Consider the following 19,888-nt stretch of genomic DNA (forward strand, 5'->3'; position numbering starts at 1 on the left):
CTCATGATTAGAAGGACACAGAACTGCTGGAGCATGTCCAAAGAAGGGCAATGGAGCTGGGGAAGGGTCTGGAGCACAAATCTGCTGAGGGAGGTTCTGAGGGAGCTGGAGGGCTCAGCCTGAAGGAAAGGGGGTTTAGTGGGGATCTTCTAACTCTCTACAGCTTCCTGAAAGGATGCTGTAACCCCATGGGGATTGGGCTCCTCTAGCAAGTAACAGGAAGAATAGGAAAATAAAATAATCCCAAATTGTGCCAGGATTTAGATCGGTTTCCAGGAAAATTTCTTCACTGAAAGAACATTGAAAAATAATTGAAGGCATTGGAACGGGCTGCCCAGGGAAGTGGTGACAACCATCTGTGGAGGGAGACAAAAGCCATGGGGATGTGGCACTTGAGGACATGGGTTAATGGTGGCCTTAGTGGCTGGGGAAACTCTTGGTCTTTATGACCTTAGGGATCTTTTCCAACTTACACAATTCCATTATTCTAAGATACACATAAATGCGAACATCACCACATGAGCTTGTGGTCAACTTACAATCTGTTCACCACCCAAGCCCTCACAACTCTCCACACCTCTTTGTGGAGGTCTTGTCAACAAAGCTGAAGAGAGGCTTTGCTTATTCCATGTCAGGGATGTGGCTCTCCCAGACAAACTGACTGTCCAGCTCATGCATGTAGAGACCATATAGGAATTTAGATGTCTGTCAGAGAAATGAAATGTCCTAATCCTTCATGATGGTACTTTTTTTCAGCCATTCTCAGTGACTTAAATGCTGTAACCTGGGCTAGAAAGTGAGACAGAACTAATCACTGATGGTTCACACACCTCAGCCTTCCTTTGAAAACAGTAGATGGAGATTGCGGTGATTTTTCTTCCTCTTTTCTCCTATAACATAGTGTTCAGAGCACATATGACACATCATGACTTAATGTCCTCCTCTGCAGGAAAGGACACTTTTAATTAGTATGTCATTAAGTATGGGAGCATGGTATTTCCCAGGTGTGTTGTTCAAGCTCTTCCCCTCTGCCTTCTGCAGTCCCAGCAGTCAGATTTTTGTGTGGAGAGAATAGTTCTGTCCTCCAGAGGTTAGCTAAATCTCCTTTAAGGAGCACAACCTTCTTCATATTGAGACAAAGCTGAGGATAAATTGATAGGATCCATGTAGCACTCCTGCTGGCCTGGACAGCACTTAAAGAATAGAATATTCCCATGAGGATAGGGGAGAGAATGGGACTGGCCATCTAGACATGGAGTTATCATGGCTGCTCCATTTCCAGCTACACTTCTCTTGGCAATATCTATCTACTTAGGAGGCTTGGTAAAGTTCAAATTAAGAGTTCTGTTGGGGCTTACACACATATGAAAGTGGTTTTGTGCTGTTTGTGGCACTTCGGAATATTCCAAGAAGCAGAAATTCACAGGAAATTTCCACTTCAAACATAGTCCTCTAGAGACTTCAGGCACCAGGTGGAAGAACCAGCAGCTAAACAAGGACTGTAAAGATTTATATTTTGGGTTTAAATATCTAGAGTGGCAACTAAAGCACCCAAATAATTTTCTGGATCTTCACCTCAGTGGGCATCATTCTTTCCAAACAGGAAAGGAGCTTGATTTAGGGGTGATGGGTCAATTTTAACAATTCAGTTACTTGTCTGATGCCTGCGGTGTAACACAGGGACACATTAAAGAAAACACAGGGTCTTGAATCACATATGTGAGGCAAGTAACTTATGCTACAGTCTGGTACAAAGTGTTTTCCAAGAGGAAACCATCAGTGAAAATGAGGGTTTGAAACTCTTCAATCTATGCTTCTTGTCAGATTTTTTGGTAACATTTTTAAGTGAAAGGCAGTGAAGATATAAACCTTGTAAATATTATTTTTAAAATATGAATTACAATGTAGGTACTCATGATGGAAGGAATTTCTACAACATAAAACATTTTTTAATGAAAACCTTACCTCATGGGTCTCTTCTGGAATTTCAAAATGTAATTACCTTTATTTTATTTTATGTTCTTCCTGTGCCCCAGAACTATTTGATATTTTAAAACATGAAAAGACTTCTTTCATTTCAACAGCCTATTTTATTTTTATTTATTTTCTCTGCCTAATTTAGTGATAACTGGGAGGGATGTTATTTAGCATTAGCTGATTGAAATATTTCCTTATCTTCTCTAGAACAAATATAATAAAAGCAAACTGGATGTAGCAATGATTTTTTTTAATTGTATATGCTTTCAGCAGAAGGAGTATCTGAATTAAAATTGAAGCTCTGTCCTTACAAAAGAGACATTTGCCAACTTCAGATTTTTCAGTATTTTCATGGAAAATTTTGGAAATATTAACTTTAATTTTGAGCTACAAAACTTGGTAGGGAAAAAAAAGGGGAAGATTACGTGACCTCAGACTTCCATGAGCGGACTAGCTCTGTCAACATCTGACATCATCAGCCACTTTTGCCATCTTTCTGCACACTTCTCCTGCCAAATCCCTTCCACTGCTTCAGTGCAGTGAACAGATGTTAGTTACAGGCTCTGTTTCTCTGCTACTCTATTCTTTACCTAAGTGTATGACCCATTCTTGTTTTCCAGAGATTAGGAGAATAATTTGGAACAGAAGGAGCCTCAGGAGAACTCCAATCCAGCTCCCTGATTGAAGCTGGGCCAACTGCAGTGTCAGAAGCAGTTGCTCAGGGCCTTGCCCTGATGAGTTTTGAAAGTCTCCAAGGCCTTTCCAGACTCTGACCCCTCTCATTATGAAGAATTTTTCCCTTATGTTTAATGTGAGCTTCCCCAGCTGCAGCTCTCAGGAGTTGTATCTTGTCCCTTCAGTGAATGCTCCTGGGAGGAGCTGATGCTTTTCCTTGTAGCTGCCCATCCACTAATGACAAAGACTTCTCCTCAAGACTCTCTCTTCTCCAGGCTGAACAAGCCTAGTTCCTGCTTCTGGCTCTAATTTCATCCAGACCATTCCTTCCCCATTCTTCACTGTAAGGGTGACAGAGTACTACACTAGGCTGTCCAGAGAGATTGTGGAGTCTCCTCCTCTGGAAATCTTTAGAACCCACGTGGACACGATCCTGTGCAATATGCTCTGGGTGAACCTGCTGTAGCAGTGGGGTTGGACTAGACGATCTCCAGAGGTGCCTTGCAATCCTAAATATTCAGTGATTCTGTAATATGGATTCCAGATTCCTGGCTTAACTATTCTTATTCCCCTTCTCTTCTCCTTGTGCCATACCTCCAGCCTAGTTGCCCATTCCAAACCTTCTTCCCTTTTGTGGGTTTTCTACCTGAAAATGAAAGTGTCTTCTTCACTGGTCTTCAGGACCAGGGTCTCCCTTCTCCACTTCTTTTTCTGGGAAAATCAGGAGGAGTAAAGAGTAAATACACTTCCATAGTCACCTTCCAGAATATTTCTTCATAGAGTATACTGCTTGTGAACTGGAAAATCATGAAGTCACCAAACTGTTTGGGTAGGATGGGACCTTAAAGAACACCCATTTCCAGTCCCCTGCCACAGGTTACTCCAAGCTCTATCCAATTTGGTCTTGAACACTTACATGGATGAGGCATCCACAGCTTCTTTGCAACCTGTGCCAGTGTTTTACCACCTTCACAGTAAAGAGCTTCTTCCTCATCTAAATCTCTGCTCTTATTTTAAAGCTGTTTCCCTTTTCTTGTCCTATCTCCCTGCATAAAAAGCCACTCTTCCTCTTTCTTACAAGCCCCCTTTAGGTATGGAAAGGCTGCAATCAGATCTCACATTGTCTCCCAGATATGTGTCTGACATGACAACTGCTAGAAGTGGACCAGAGGAGGGAATCTGTGGCTCTGCAACACAGCAGAAGAGCCATGGTCAATAGCTTGTGAAAAAAGAGACTCAGTGTTGCAGGATTGTTCCCTTATATTGGCCCAAATTTTGCTTGATATCATGTTGCATTAGCCTCCAAATGTCTTTGCTTGTAAAAGAATGTAGTATAGCCTGACAGGTCCTCCTCAGAAAGCTCTTCCATGTGTTTTGTTTCTTCTTCCTCCCATTTCAGTTATAACCCATTTCCCTGGTTACTGATACTTTCATTTCAGTTTGTTTCTCCCCAGAGAAGTAAAAGAGTAGTGAATTACATGGAGAACAGATATGGCGAGGAAATACTTTGAGTTCCCAAAATATTAGGAGGCAATTATTCCCTTGTGTGTACTAACCTATTGTGGCTAGTTTAGGGCTGACCAGGGTCCCAGCAGAAATCTGTGGCCAGAGACAGGCACCCTGTGAGGGTATTATTTTGTCTTGGCTTTGCAGAAAAAAACCAAGTTTCTAGAAACTGAGACTTGATTTTCTGTGGATGACCAACGAGAATCATGACTTGCTGAGCTCATAGGGACCCTCTCTGGGAGTGTTTCTAGAGCTTCCAGTACTTGATCCCACTACAGGGGATTGTTTCAGGAAGAAAACACAGCAAACTGTGGTAGGAAATGCTTTAGGGAGATCTATTGTTGTTCAGCATGGAGAAGAGAAGACTGCAGGGAGACCTCATTGCTGCCTTCCCATACCTAAAGGGGTTTTTAAGAAGGGGAGAGATTGACTTCTTATATGGGCAGATAGTAACAGGACAAGGAGCAATGGTTTTAAACTGAAAGAGGGGAGGTGTAGATTAAGTGTCAGGAGGAAACTCTTGGTTGTGAGGTTGCTGAGGCCCTGGCACAGGCTGCCCAGAGAAGCTGTGGCTGTCCCGCCCCTCGCAGTGTCCAAAGCCAGGTTGGATGGGGCCCTGAGCAACCTGGTTTAGTAAGTGGCATCACTGCTCATGGCAGGGGGGTTGAAATGAGATGGTCTTTAAGGTCCTTTCCAGCCCAAACCGGTTTAGGATTCTGTTTCTATTGTCCTGTCCCATGCAAACAGCTGCAGAAAGGAAGCCATTTGTTGCAAGTGGCAACCTAAAGAAAACAGAGTTTGCACTGACTGCATAAATCCCAAACGCTCTATTACAGATGCCAGAATCACAGAAGGATATCACTTGGCTTAGCAGAAGGAGCTCTTTGCATCAACAGAGGTTTTTGCAAGGACTTTATGAAAAAGCAACAAATGAGAGTGTCAATATTGGTTGCAAAATAACAGGTTGTCTCATGCCTACTGTCCTGATTCCACCGGGATAAGGTTCATATTCTGCTTTGTTAAACCATGACACCAACCTACTGGGACAGTGGGGCTGATTGGTGGAAAGATATGCAATGTTTTAGTTACATTTGATCTGGCCACATTTGATGTAGGATCAGATATTCTGTCATTTGGTCTTCTTGCAGGCACATTAACACACAGGAGAGGCAAAAGGTGGGGCTGTCATCTACATATCCCTATTTTGAATAATTTTGAACAATGTAGTGTAGAGCTCTCGTTTTCCCTGATTTCCCTCTCTTTGTAAATGTATTCATATTTTCTTACCCTCATGCTTCTCCTCTCACCCAGATTAAAAGAATTGGCTGAAGCACGCTCATGTCACTACTTGGTTGCTTATGCTGCTAACAGAAAAATCCAAATGAGCCATGCTGCACTTTACTTCTGAGACATTCCTCCAAAAATTATTTCTGCTCCCTGGGAAGTCAATGGAAGTCTAATTAGTCCCATCGTAATAACAAGAACTTCCTTTCTGTAGAGTAAAACAATAGCAGTGTTAAAACTGTTAATTAAATCAGTTTGGCTCTGTCACCAGGTTATTAGCTGATTCTATTCACAGCAGCCAAGTTAACACTGGCTCTCACAGCAGGAGAATTAGTCTTGCCATGCTTGACACAAAAGCCATGAACTCAGTCTGTGGCAAATCAGCATCTGAGTGCACAGCTTGGAGTTTGGCTTGCTTCTGAGCTTCCAGCTAATCCCTGGGATTGCTGCGTGTGCAAGCCTTCTACAAGATCAAGTGCTTGAGCCATTGGCTTCCATAAATGTTACATCAGGCCCTATTGCTGCTTATGGTTTTTTCAAATTCACAGGATCACAGAAATCACAAAATGGTTTGGTTTGGAAGGGACCTTAAAAATCATCTTGTTCCAATCCCCTGCCCTGGGCAGGGATACCTTCTGTTAGACCAGATTGCTCCAAACCCCATCCAATGTGGCCTTGAATACATCCAAGGATGGGGCAGCCACAACTTTTCTGGGCAACCTGTGCCAAATTCTTGCCTACATTTCCAGTACATCTCCTTATTCTCCATTGGTTGTACTCTATAATATGAAGCAGCTGTCTCTGCTTCAGGACCAGAAGGCAGAGGTCTAAGGTGGAGTCCAAATACCATAGAAAAATAGGAAGGCATTTCTTTTCATCTGTGGAGCATTCCAAGCTAGTGCTTTAATATATCCACTGCCTTGTGCTTTTTACAAAATTCAAAGTTGTTTTTATTGTACAAAATTCCACAATGATAACCACTAGCCAGTTTCATACACAATTGCTTAAAAAATATAATTATACACCATTTTGTAGTGTGGTAGTTTTGACATTCACTAGCTGGAAGAAACAGAAATGGAGCAGCAATTTGACTCTGAGTTATTTACCTAGACAGGTTTCAGTTTGAACACTACTTCTATGTGCCTGAATGGACAGTTCCTGGCATTAACAGAAGACCTGATTTAGTTCCTTTTCAAGCCACTGAACCCTGTTAGCAGGTCAGGCTCTCACTCACTGTCATGTTCCCTCCAAAAGGGTGAATTTTCTGTGAGAGTTTGGACATAACATTTGTCAGTGTCAACTTTTAGCAAGGCAACAGGCTAGCCATGTTAAACACATCACAGAATGAGGACCTACAGAACTTTTCTCACAGCACATCCTCTAGACAATAATATATTTCTGGGGAAAGTCAGTAGGAAGACAGATCTGAATAATGGCCCAGGACTGTGTTCCTTATGCATTATTTCACATTGGTATCTTCAAAACAATTTTTTGCAGTCTAACCTGCCATGGCCTTTAAAAATAGATATACTATTCTTCTGCATTGAAATGCAATCATATGCAGTGATTTTCCACCAGTTTTTCTTAGAAATATAAACATTTCAGTTCAATGTTAGCTGGTTGAAATTCATGCTCCAGGATTTTTTTTTAAAAACACTTCACCCCAGAGATGACTTTCTTCACATTAAACTCAGTTAAATATATATTGCACACAAGGGCCAATTTTCTCCTCTTTGAGTTAAACCATGGATCTGCAAAACATGGCAAATTCTCTTTCAAATCCCTGCAACTCATACCAGTGGCGTAATTCAGGGGCACTTCAAAAGCATTTAAAATCCACAGCTGAAAATCAAAGATGAGAATTTTACCCTTTATTTCTACACAGTCAGTGTAGCACCTGATTTCTTCAGTTTTCAAGACATTTTGTGTTACTATGCTTTAAAGTGATGGGTAAAGTTTTGCCTGCGGAAGCAAAAAAATGAACCCACACCAATGATGATCACAGATAAAACCAACACAAGTGTTAATATAGTAAGGAAGTTGATTTTCTTCAGATCCTCTTTTTCACAATCTTCTGGTCTAATGTTCTTGATGTGCATTTCATCCTGGTACCTGAAATTCTGAGTGTGCTGGCACGTTAAATGCTCCACGTTGGGGATCTGGACATTTTTGTTCTGGATCATGGATGAAAGCCAGATGTTTCCACAGCAGCTGAGTGGGTTCCCGGTGAGATACAAGTTTTTTAGTGAATTTTCTAATGCTAAAATATTGCTGTTCTGCAATGTACTGAACCTGTTGTTCCGTAGGTCCAGAACTTCTAGTGAGGAGTCACTACCCCACTTAGGCAGCCAGTTCAGCTGATTTTCAGAGAGGTTCAAATGTTTAAGGTGACTGAAACAAGGCAAGTCAATATTTAAATCTACCAGGCTATTACCATATAAATACAAACATTCCAGAGACTTTTCCAGACCTGATAATGCTTTAAGTTCTATTTTCAGCCCAGGGTTCATGGAGAGGTCCAAGACAATCAGAGGAGTCTTGTAGAAGCTGTATGCTGGTAGGACGTTCAGCATGTTGTCAGCTAGGTACAAGTACTGAAGAGCGGGAGAATTGACAAATGACACACAACCACTTTGCTCTCCAGCAAGTCTTTGCTTAGCCAATCCTGAGTACATGCTGCAAAGGCTGATGTTATTGCTTTGTAGGTTAAGCAGTCTAAGGCTAGGAAGATTTGAGAAGATGTCAAACTGCAGTGTTTGAAGATAGTTGTTTTGAATATAGAGCTCCTTCAAATTTGACAATGTACCAGCATCAAGGAGAAGGTTCTGCAAAGCATTGTAGCTCAAGTCAAGGACAGTTAAAGAAATCAGTGCACTGTCATAACTTACTGCAAATGCCTGAAGACAGTTTTTGCTGAGATTAAGGGTGTGAAGGGACAACATTGACTCAAAGAACCCATTTGGAATGGATTTGATTTCATTATAACTTAAGTCTAAATATACAAGCTGTGATAAATAAAGAGAACTTTTGTTTCTACTTTGCTTCTGGTCAAGAAAATGGACAGAAGCATTTAGCCATTCATTTTTCACATAGTCCATTTTATTATGAGGGGATTCAGCAGTGAGCTGGATTAAATTCTTTGATAAATTCAGAGTTACCAGCTTATTTACCTGAGGGAACACTGGGAAATGAAACAGTTTGTTTTCACTCAGATCCAAACACCTTAAGCTATATTCATCTTCTGATTTTGTGGTGTGGAAGGTCTCAATGCTGTTCCTGCTGAGGTCAAGTATCTCCAGCTGCCTGAGGTTAAAATCAGAGATGCAAGTAATTGAATTCTTTGAGAGATTCAGTTTGGACAGGCTCGCTAGAGTCTCAAAAGCACCTTCTTCTATTTCCATGATGATGTTGCTCTGAAGATCTATCTCCACAAGATTGGGAGATCCCTGAAACATCTTTTGTGAAATCATTATAATACTGTTGTCTGCCAAGGAAAGATACTGCAGTGCTGGAGCTTCTTTAATGAAATACTCAGCCATTCCATTGTACAGATTGTTGTGGGACAAGTCCAGTACTTCCACCTTGGGTAAGAGTCCAATCCCCTCTGTGCCATTTTGAGCAAGCTCATATAAGTGATTGTTGGCTAAATTTATTTCCAGCAAACTCTTCATCTGTGCGAAGACTCCAGGCGTGATGAAACTTATCTGGTTAGAGCTTAAATCCAGGCACTGAAGGGAAGCGTAAAATGATGGTGACATTTCAGGAATGCTTTGAATCAGATTTCCCGACAGATCTATTTTGTTTACATTTGGATAGAGTTCATGAGGGATTTGGTGGAGGTCTTTGTTGTGGCAAAATGCCTGAGAGTTTGCCTGCCAGAAAAAGAGAAAAGAACATGTCACACGACAAATGAAAAATGTCTTTGTGTTAAATATAAGAAAAATAACATTCAGCATCGAGGCAGATGCTGCTTCTGAAATACTGATCACTTTTTCTGAGCATTCAGACAGCAAGAGCAACAATCCCAATTAGCTCCTTTGCAGCTAACATTTCATTTTAAAGCGATTTCTGACTTTGAATAGTAGAGTTTAATCTGCATGTGATACCTCCTAAAAGTTCTCCTTTTCGTACCGTTCTCCTGAACTCAGTCCAGGAGAAAGGTACAAAAAGGAATAGTCCCAAGTTTCTCTGCAATCAAGCATCTTTTCCTCATTTTTGTGCTGATGTTTAATTTTCTCACTTTCATCACTGTATTGCAGACTCCACTTGCAGTAGTCGGCAGTACTTGGAAGAGTTTCACTCTGTTGGCAACATGGGTTCCTGAGCAAGGAGGTATAAAACCCTATAAGGATCCTATAGCACAAAGCCTGTCTCTCCTTCACAGTCACATGTTCAAATATGCCTTCCCTTAGCCATGGTTTAGTTAAGCAAGGCAGCTTTAATCAAATAGGGTCATTCAACAACTGAGACATTTCTGACACTGATCTCCAAACTCATTCCACTTTTATCTTCCATGTTTACCCTTTTCCTAAGGCAACAGTTCCCCTCTACTTGCATGGAGAGCATGCCTTATGAAGCCACCCACATAAGACACTGTGATACAACACTGAAAACATAAATTATGTAAATTGATTGTTTGAGAGGGGAAAAGAAGGGATGTGCAGTTAGGGTCAGGCCTTTTCAGGCCAATTCCCAGCAGAAGGGCAAAATTTATGTGCGTGTTCATGAGGAACATTGGAAACATGAACACAACCATCCTCACATAACCATCAAGTTCTATTTTGTTGTTAAGAAGAACATACAACAGCAGGAGGAAATGGAATGTGAAAGGCTTAGGCAGCATTTAATTTACTGGAGGGAAAGTCTTGTTATTAATGTGTTTGGGTGTCTGGGGAAAAGGGAAGGAAAATTCCAGGAAGGGAAGGGAGAAAAGGAAAGAAAGAAAAAGAGAAAGAAAAAGAGAGAAAGAGAGAGAGGAAGAGAGGAAGAAAGAGAGAGAGAGAGGAAGAAAGAGAAAGAGAGAGAGAAAGAGAGAAAGAGAAAGAGAGAGAGAAAGAGAGAAAGAGAAAGAAAGAAAGAAAGAAAGAAAGAAAGAAAGAAAGAAAGAAAGAAAGAAAGAAAGAAAGAAAGAAAGAAAGAAAGAAAGAAAGAAAGAAAGAAAGAAAGAAAGAAAGAAAGAAAGAAAGAAAGAAAGAAAGAAAGAAAGAAAGAAAGAAAGAAAGAAAGAAAGAAAGAAAGAAAGAAAGAAAGAAAGAAAGAAAGAAAGAAAGAAAGAAAGATCTGTTGAATCTTAACTTCTATGAAGAAGCAGGATCCAGATTCCATGACACGAAGCTTTTCAGAAATCAAGCAAATATTAAAAGTCAAAGATATTAAATCCCATCTGTTTTATATGAACTTTGAGGTGAATGAAGTGGCAGATCTGTTTAGCAGAAGTGGGTAACTAGTCAGCATTTTGGGAATCTCTTTTGCATCATCTCAGTTCTGGAGACCACACAAGAATGTGCCAGAGAAGTGCAAGTGCTCATTCAAACTCTAGATGTACACAAGCTCTCCCATGACACATTTTTCCCAATGATCCCAAGTAAATTGCCTATTAAAACTTAAACCCTTTCCTCTTTTCCCTCCAACTCACTCAAATCTCCCTCAGAATAAAAAAAAAAAAAATAGAAATTAAAAAAAAAGGAAATGTTCTGACTTCTCCCTGAAAATTTTTCTTTCCTGCAAAGCCACTGTGCAATTCCTCATTTAGAGTTAAATTATGCCCAGAGTTGGCCTTATTTCCTAGGCACAAATAGCAGGACAGGAAACCTCTTCTTACTCATTTGTGGAAGAGGAAGAAGCCAGGAAGATACAAAAATCAGAGTGAAAAAGCAGAAACTGCTTTGCATCCTAAAGCAGATGCCAGGTTTGTTCTCACACTTTCAACCAGATCCCACCAAGTGCTGAGCACCCTCCATTCCCCCTGGGCAGCAGGAATCTTACCAAAGTCTTGATGCAACTCCTGCCAATGCCAAAAATCTGCTTTTCATTGAAGTTGCTGGGGGAGAGGTCAGCCACTGTTCACCATGTATCTTGCATGATTTGGTTTTTAATCTGCATCCATGGAACCATCCCAGTGATAAAAGGGACTGATAAAATCTACACCTCACACTGTCTGCCATTTGTTCCCATAACATTTTCCCTCTCATTTTTCTTTTTAAACTCTCCTTCCTTTTCACTGACTATTTTGACCCTCACTAAATTTCTTATTTTGTCTCTTCTGCACCATATTTTCTCCTCCAAGGCACAAACTTGCATGAATTTCATTGTCATCAGCAGTAGGGAAAAAACAGATTAAGCATGTCTCTGTGGGATGGAGCAAACAGCATCTGTTTGGTTAATCTTGCCTCTCACCCCTTAGTCCAATGGGCTGGTAACCTGAGACTGGAAAAGAGACTTTTGTCAATCTCATGTTCTGACTTCATCACCTCTGCCAGTGCTGCCATCAGTTTGTTTCATTGTCAAAAAGTACTGGAGGGTGAGGACCACTTGGTCCATTAAGATGCTGGCAAAAAAAAATCCCCCAAAAAATTACCCAACAGTTCAAAAGCTGGGCATCATTTGGTTTCTGACTCCAGTTCTTCACTGCTCAGCACTGGGTGGAAGTTTTCTGCCACCTCAGTAAGAGCCCTTCAAAAAGGAGGTGGACTCAAGCCTGCCCTTGAGTTCTCCTTTATCAATTCATGAACATTTGAACCAAGAATCTGGGCTGGAGCCCCTTGGCACTGACCTGTACTTGTATGGTGTCCCTGACCATTCTTAGAAGTGCTGCTCAGGGAGAGGCTCAGCTACACAATCAAACCTTGGCATTTTGCCCAGGTACCACACATCAGCTGACCTATGACATGTGGTTATGCATCTGTCCTTGCATCACCTCAAAGCAAGATAAAATAGAATTTTCTAAAATCCCTTCCCTTCTATGAATTATTTGAAATTTCCTCCTCTGTCAATTAACAGGAATTAGCAAAGTCATCTTTCTTTGAGAGGTAAAATGTGATGCAGTTGAAGCTTTGCCTATCCTTGGAAAATAATGTGAGTTAGGAAGAATGTCCTGACATTTGATCTATTCCTTATTGCCTCACAAACTGATAGATGTGCTGTGACTGGTGTAATCAGTGCAGTTCACCCCCATGTCAGGGGTCTGGTAGGAACTGCTTACTTCCTAAAACCTCTTGTAGGAGAGTTTACTTCAGCAACAGAACCACCAGTGGTGACTCAGAAAGTGGTACAGGTTTCTGACTCATGCCTCTTCCGTGATATTTGAGATTAGTTTCCATTTCTGAGCCTTTGCTATTCTAAAGGTGTCACCACAGGGAAAGTACCATATAAAGCAGTGAGGCTGTGATGCAATGCAGGACTGTCAATGACAGCTAACCAGCCAATCCAGCAGCTCCCTCTTTATTTGAGTGTGCTTAGAGGCACACCGAATGCCAGTGAAGGAAGGCAATCAGTTTGGACATTAGCGACACTGACTGAGCTATTGACTCACATCGCATGAGCATCCTGGCCCCTGACTGCAGTGTGTTTTCTGTCAGGGCTCATTTTATCCCAGCCTAGTTGTGTCGTTGGCTTGATGAAAGCAGGTTACAGTGGAATAGTGCAAGCAAGCATGTGTTTAGTTCTCAGCAATCAGCCTGGTCTGTGAGCCATCAAAAAATGGGATGAAATTGCTTGGATTATTGCGTGGCTCATCCAGCCTTCATGTGACTATGACATGGGGCCCAGGCTGTCCTGTTTACTGTGGCTGCATCAGTGTTCCCTCTCCAGCCAAGGAGCTGTGCTACCCAGCCACCTTCCCAAGATCTTTTTATATATACACTAGGTCTTCATTTCTCTGGAATTCAGGAAGTGCAACAATATGGCAGGGTGGGCAGGAATGGAATGAGTCCCACAAGGGAGATGTGTACAGCTAGCAAATTATTTTTTCCCTATTTTGGAAATTCTTGAGGATTTGTGCTGAACAGCTTCAGTGTTCAAGGGGGGAAAAAACCAAGTATTTTTAAACATCCTGGTACAGTCAGAAGCACTTGGAGAGGGAAGGGAGAAAGCTCAGTTGCAAATAACATTTAATATTGTACCAGATGCTTGCAAAAATTCAAGGAGCAGATTTTGTACTGGAGCAAGAGTCTTTGTCATTTCTCTTTGCTCCAGCAGAAGTCAGGTACAACTTCTCTGGCAGAAATGCTGTGTCAGGGCAGAGGAGGTCTGTCTACTTGTTATTACAAAAGAGCTGGAATACAAGTATTTCACAGAAGATGTTTTAATGAAAGTGCAAAGAACAACTGATATAAAGAAGTTGATTTTAAGACTAATTCTTTCTCTGTCTTAGCCACAGAAACTCTGTACAATCTTAGGGAAATCAAGTCAAATTTCTTTTAACCAGTTCCTCCTTAGGAAAAAAGCTGAGATAATGACCCTTCTTTGCCCACCCCTCCCCTTTGTGTGCTGTCACAACAAGGACACAGCCTGAGGACAAACTGCCAAGCATCCCCTAAACCTGCAAATCCTATCTCTGTCATCTCTGGAAGCCTGGTCCTGGGGGTTTCCCTTCTCAGAGACTGCAACTGCTTGTGCAGTGCCTGTAACAAGGGAGTCCCAACCTCACTCAGGATCCCAAGGGACCTAAGTAGAGAGACAGCCTTACCATTTCACAGGATGTCCCGTTGGGTAGTTGGTAGTTAGAGGTTCCTTTGTTCACCACTGCCAGGAAGAAGATGATGTACAGTTTCATGGCTCTGCAGGTAAAAATAATTACAGTTAAACTTCATATGGGACACAGTGGTCAACACATGCAAAAGTTGGCACCAGGTCATCATCTAACATGCAGAAGGACACAAGCAGTGCAATAAATTAGGCCATCTCTGAGGACTTGAAAGGAAGGTCCAAGGCATTTAATGGGTTTTCCCCAGTGTGATTTCAGCTGCTGCCTAAATGATATCCAGAATACTCAATGAAGTCCAGATGCTCAAGCTGGGCAGGGTGTCTGACATCATGGAGAAAGAAAACTACTGAAGACTGAGTTATCTTCATATACCCATAGACGCAGCACCAGTGCTTTCAACAGGGTGTAAGTTTTGGGTGCCATCTTCTGAGCACAGCCAATAGGTGCTGCTCAGTGAGAACCAGAAGTGGGAATAGTTGTCATTTCCACTCATAACACTTTCTATCTTATATATCTTATATATATATCTTATATATCTTATATATCTTATATATCTTATAACTCTTATCCCAGAGCGTCAAAGAGCTTCTACATGTGTATCCTTGCTGAGTTAACGACAACAGCTTAAGGATTGTCCTAGGTTACAATGTCAAGATGTATTCTATTCCCATCCTCAAGAGCTGCTGAAAGAGCTCTGAGCCCATGGCTCAGAGATAACTCCTTCCAGGAGCCATTTCTGCTTAAGGGACCCACCACATGACTCACAGAATCATGTCAGCCCATTGGGAGATGCTCTGCCCAGGGGGGAGGAGCTAAGCATCCCCACCTGGGTATAATCTGAGGTTTGGGACAGAACAAACTGCCCTTACCCATTGGTTTCCAGAGGACAAGAGCTACCAGATGGTTTCTACAGGATCACCACTTCAACAAGACTATTTCATCTGGACTGCTACCACCATCCTAACAAGCAGGGTGTCAGGTTGTATTCTGACTCTGTCAGTGGTTTTTCTTGTGTATTATTGCATGTATTTTGGGGGTTTTTTCTTTTCCTAATAAATTGTATTTCTGACTTGGAATCTCTCACTGGTTTTGCTTTCAAACCAGAACAGGAGTGGACTGAGATTTTTTATTTTACACCAGGTATGGACAGGCTTATAAATACATTTGACAGGAGATCACAGAACCATATATCCCACAGAATCACAAAATATGTAAAACTGGAAGAAACCCACAAAAATAATTGGGTCCAATCCCTGGTCCTTTACAGCACCATCCCCAAGAGTCACACCCTGTGTCTGAGAGTGCTGTCCAAATGCTTCTTGAACTCTCTTAGGCATACATTGGAAGGGACCTTTAAAAGCCATCTGGTGCAATCCCCCTGCCATGGACAAGGACAGATTGTCAGCCTTACAAAGAGACAGATATAAAATATAATGGATTTGCATGAAATAGAGAATTCATAAGAGTTTAACTGTTAGGAAAGCAGTCCATAAAAGAGCACAGAACTGCAAAAGAAGCAAACACCTCTGAGAAACCTTTCGCTGGACAATAGGGAAAAACAGAACTAAAGCCAAAGGCAAGCATTCCTGCTTCAAACAACTCCAAATGCAACCCCAATCCCATGCACAAGCCACTGGTATCAATGTACTGCTGCTCAGTGGCTTCCAACACAGAGCATTGAATAGCTGGAAACAAAAGAGATCGGATCATTCTCAGCTGATGGAGATCCCTCTGCTTGGTCACTTTGATGAATGGAGCTGATGGCCCCTTGCAGCACTGACAGTCACTGAACAGCAATGCCAACAAGTTCCTGATGGGAATCTGCCCATTTCTACCTTCCTGAACCAGAGAACAGAGCTGTGTATTAGGAAAAGAGAAACTGGGTAGGATTAGTACACAGCTACTCTCTGTACAGTTTGTGTATTCCTTCCATTTCACAAGAAAACCCCAGTGACCCCAAGGTGAAAAAACAGGTCTCAGTGATGGGATCAGAAGTGTTTTCCTCCCTGTTAAAACCAAATCAAGGATGTTAATTCTCTACCACTGAATCAATGTCTGCAACATATGCTGAAATCATCTGATGGAAGGAGGAATTACCAATATCACCATCTATAATGATTCTGTTGTCCCCCTCTGTTCTTCATTCCCCAAGCTTAGAGCAGCTGGAACCTCCTTTAAGGAGGAGAAATCTATTTTTATCATTTGAGTATTAGTTTGCTGAGGTGGCAATAGAAGATGAATGCACCAATGATTACATGGCTTTTCTCCAAGCCCTCAAAGGGGAATCCTTCCTGTTCAGACAAAATGAATTAAGCTGAGGATATTAGCCACAACAGGGCACCACCCTGAGGAACAGTATGTGGCCCATGTGCTCTTCAGTGTCTTCCCTTGTCACACTGTCAGTGCAAAAAAAGGTCTGTTTGCCTCTTAAATAATAAACTTGGCACAATCCAGAGTCTTAACACACTTTGTAACTTCCTAAATTTTAGGTTTATAAAGCAACTGGGAAACTGATGTATTTGAACACCAAAAAAAAAATGTAATGGTTTGCTGTGTAAGGCAAATCTGTAATAAGCAAGAAAGCTGTCCCTCAAGGTGTTTCTAAGGTGGCTGTCACATATTGAAGCTCATCAAGGATGTGGTGGCCTCTTCCAGCATAAAGCAACACAGACTCTGTCCTCACCATTTAACCATTTAGTTTGGAAAATCCCTCTAAGACATCAGCTCGAACTGTTCTTCCAGCAAAGCCAAGGCCATCACTGTCCCATGCTCCCAAGGGCCACATCCACACATCTGTTAAACCCCTACAGGGATGGGTCTCCATCACTGCCCTGGGCAGCCTGTGCCAGTGCTTCACCATTGTGGTGAAGAAACTTTCCCTAATATCCAAACTGAACCTCCCCTGGCACAACCTGAAGCTACTTCTTCTTGACCTGTCATGGTACTGCCCAACCTCCTTGCTCAAGGAGATTCCCTCCCTAGGGTAGTTTCAGTTCAGCTGTCCAGGGGAGGAGCTTTTCCTGCATAGTTTTTCTCTGAACAACCTTTAGATCCTTCTCAGCAACCTCTAGTGTGACACATGAGTGCATCCCCCTCCTTTCTACCCTCTGGGCAGGTCTCAGCATCCCCCCACGCTCTCCCAGTGCCAAGCTCAGGGTAACAGGACCCTCAATCCCTTGCTGTGCAAGAGGATGTCTACCAACACTAAACCCCTCCTGCTGGCATTGATCTCTCCACCCACAGCTGACAAAAACAGTTTGGGAGCAGCAGCAGCAACAACTCAAAGGGGCTTTTATTGCTTTGAGGCTTTCCCAGAGCTGAAGTAGCTTCATGATCAGTGCCAATTTGCTCCCACCAGAAGCTGTGATAGAAAGCCCAGCACAAGTCAGTGGATTGAGCCCTGAACCTCATTTAAATCCACAGCTTTCCATTACACCACTTCAAAATCATGCAGTGTCAACCCCAGCTGAAAAATACAGGTGGTTTAAGTCAGTATCATCCCCAAGGAGTATTAATAAGTCAGTCAAATAATTCTAGAAAAAGCATACCCTAACCATGTCAGCATGCCCACTTAAAAAGTAGGAAAGGCAGAGAAGGCAGAGAAGACCAGTAATTTGCCCCAATACACATTTCAAACTATGGAATAATAACAATTCATTCCCAGTTTCCACTTCAGAACAATGTTTGCCTCCATCTCTATCAAAAGATTAATCCTGAAACTACTTCACAGATGTTGTTTGCATAATAAAAGCAGCACTTTCCAGATTTCCCCCAAACGTAATTTTTGTTATTGCTTAGACAATTAACGGAGATGCTCGCCTGTGCCAAGGAAAGTTAAACACAAGAGAACACACAGAACAAAAACCACACTCCCCAGGGTCTGATCCTTTTCCACACAAGTCTCTTTCCTGTTAAGTTAGTGCCTTCAGGGGTAAAAAGAGGGACTATTTCACATTTACCTTGTTTCAAGGGTTTCTTGCATCCCCAAACAGTGCTTATCATCTCTTTAAAAAGCATGTCCAGCTCTTCAAAATCGATTCAGTCCTGGTATCGATGCAATTATTCTTCTGGTTCATGTTCACCCCTTCAGGACACCTAGAGTTTCACTCATAACTTCAGAATGAAGGCATTTTCAGGAAAATAACCTTATTTGGGACAGTGCCTGCTTTAAATTATGTTGCTTGTCTTCCTCTCCACTCCTCCCCGGGCTCGTGCTGGGTCCCAGCCACCGCTGTGCTCGGGACGGAGTCAGCTACTGTGTGACATCCTGCAGCCCTTCCTTGGGGCAGGCATTGAGACACAGGGGGATTTCTGCCAGAGGAACTGTCAGGAGCAGGCTGTGGGTTTTCTCCAGAGAAAAAGTAACTTATTGACGATGCCATTGTTTGGCTGTGTGCGTGGGGCATGACAGTGTGTTTATTTTGGGTGTGTCTGCAAGCTACATTCCTGGAGGGTTGTAGGCTCCTGCACCTAAATCCCTCTCTGCATCTTTAAGGAAACAGTGCTTGCAGATTAAATGTTTAAAATTCGTGGCTGATAATTATAAGCCCCAAAATCTGGAAAACTATTCTGGAAGAAATAACTTTTCTTTTTGCAGTCAGCCTACTAATGAGAGTGTGATTGCATTCTGCTGGCTGGAGAGGGGTCCATTGCTGGCTACAACACCCTTGATGGATTTTCATCGCATGAAACAGGAATTAGGGCTAAAGGCCTCCATAAAGGTATTTTCAGATGAGCTGCTGAATTTTTGGCTGTAAGTAGACAGAGCTAAATATACTGGATCCAGTGGGAAGAATTCTCACTGCAAAGGGGTGCTTTTGTCATGCAGAAGATGATTTCAAATGGCCCAAGTTTGGCTTTTTATTTATTATTTTGTGCTGCCCTCTAGAGCTGGAGCAGCTGGTTTCCTCATTTCCTTTTCCTAATTAAGTCCTGCTTCAGGAAAACCCACTTCTACACAGATTTCCCTGCTGTTTTCTCACAGAGACGCAAGCCTGAACTGCCACAACACAGTTTTCCCATGGCTGAAATACTACACCAAAGAGCTGGGCTCTTAGTTTGCTTGGTAATGCACCCTGAAATGAGAGGTATAAATCACAGATTTATGGAATCTCAGAATTGGAAAGGACCTTAAAGGATTGGAAAGGACCTTAAAGTTCGTCTAGTTCCAGCCCCCTGCCATGGGCAGGGACACCTTTCACTGGACCAGGTTGCATGTCTAGCAACAAAAATACTATGACAAGGCAACAGGGGAGGGCATGATTGGGTGAAATGGATAGAAAAATACTCGTTAAGCTCTCAGGAGAACTGTCCACCAGTGAGATTCCCACAATCTCAGAAAAGTTTTCCTTGACTTGTTTCTCATCACTTTAGTTTTGATCACCTTCCCCCAAGCTTGTAATGTCTTGAGCTTCACTTTGCAGTGCTATTTTTCACTTCATCCCTTTGGCACACTCCCTGGAGTCAAGCTCTCCATCTGCAACCCTTGTGGGGCAAGCAGCAAACTCATGTTGAAACTGGGGACCACTGTGCTATTCAGAGATTTAAATGCCTTTTGGATGCTCTGGGTTTAGCGCTTGCCTTGTCAGCAGTGTGCAAAAGCACTTGAAAAGCACAGACACCTTGCAAGGCAAACCTCAAATATTTGAGGTCTCCAAGGAAAATAAATACTTTTTTTAGTAGAATATTTTGATCTGATTTTAACTGCAAATATCATGCCTCTAATTAAGAGCAGCAGGTGGC

At 42.1% G+C, this 19,888-nt stretch overlaps 1 protein-coding gene across 1 annotated transcript; it reads right to left on the reverse strand.

Annotated features, from left to right (window-relative positions):
• Window positions 1-6,413: 6,413 nt before the first annotated feature.
• LOC131554638 (transforming growth factor beta activator LRRC32-like) lies at window positions 6,414-18,333 on the reverse strand. Its single transcript, XM_058800168.1, has 3 exons — window positions 18,106-18,333; window positions 14,129-14,219; window positions 6,414-9,314 (listed from the first exon to the last, which is right to left on the reverse strand). The coding sequence occupies exons 1-3, from the start codon at window positions 18,126-18,128 to the stop codon at window positions 7,374-7,376; spliced, it is 2,055 nt and encodes a 684-aa protein (XP_058656151.1). The 5' UTR covers window positions 18,129-18,333; the 3' UTR covers window positions 6,414-7,373.
• Window positions 18,334-19,888: the final 1,555 nt, after the last annotated feature.

This window comes from Ammospiza caudacuta, chromosome 2, assembly GCF_027887145.1.
Source record: "Ammospiza caudacuta isolate bAmmCau1 chromosome 2, bAmmCau1.pri, whole genome shotgun sequence".
Classification (NCBI taxonomy): domain Eukaryota; kingdom Metazoa; phylum Chordata; class Aves; order Passeriformes; family Passerellidae; genus Ammospiza; species Ammospiza caudacuta.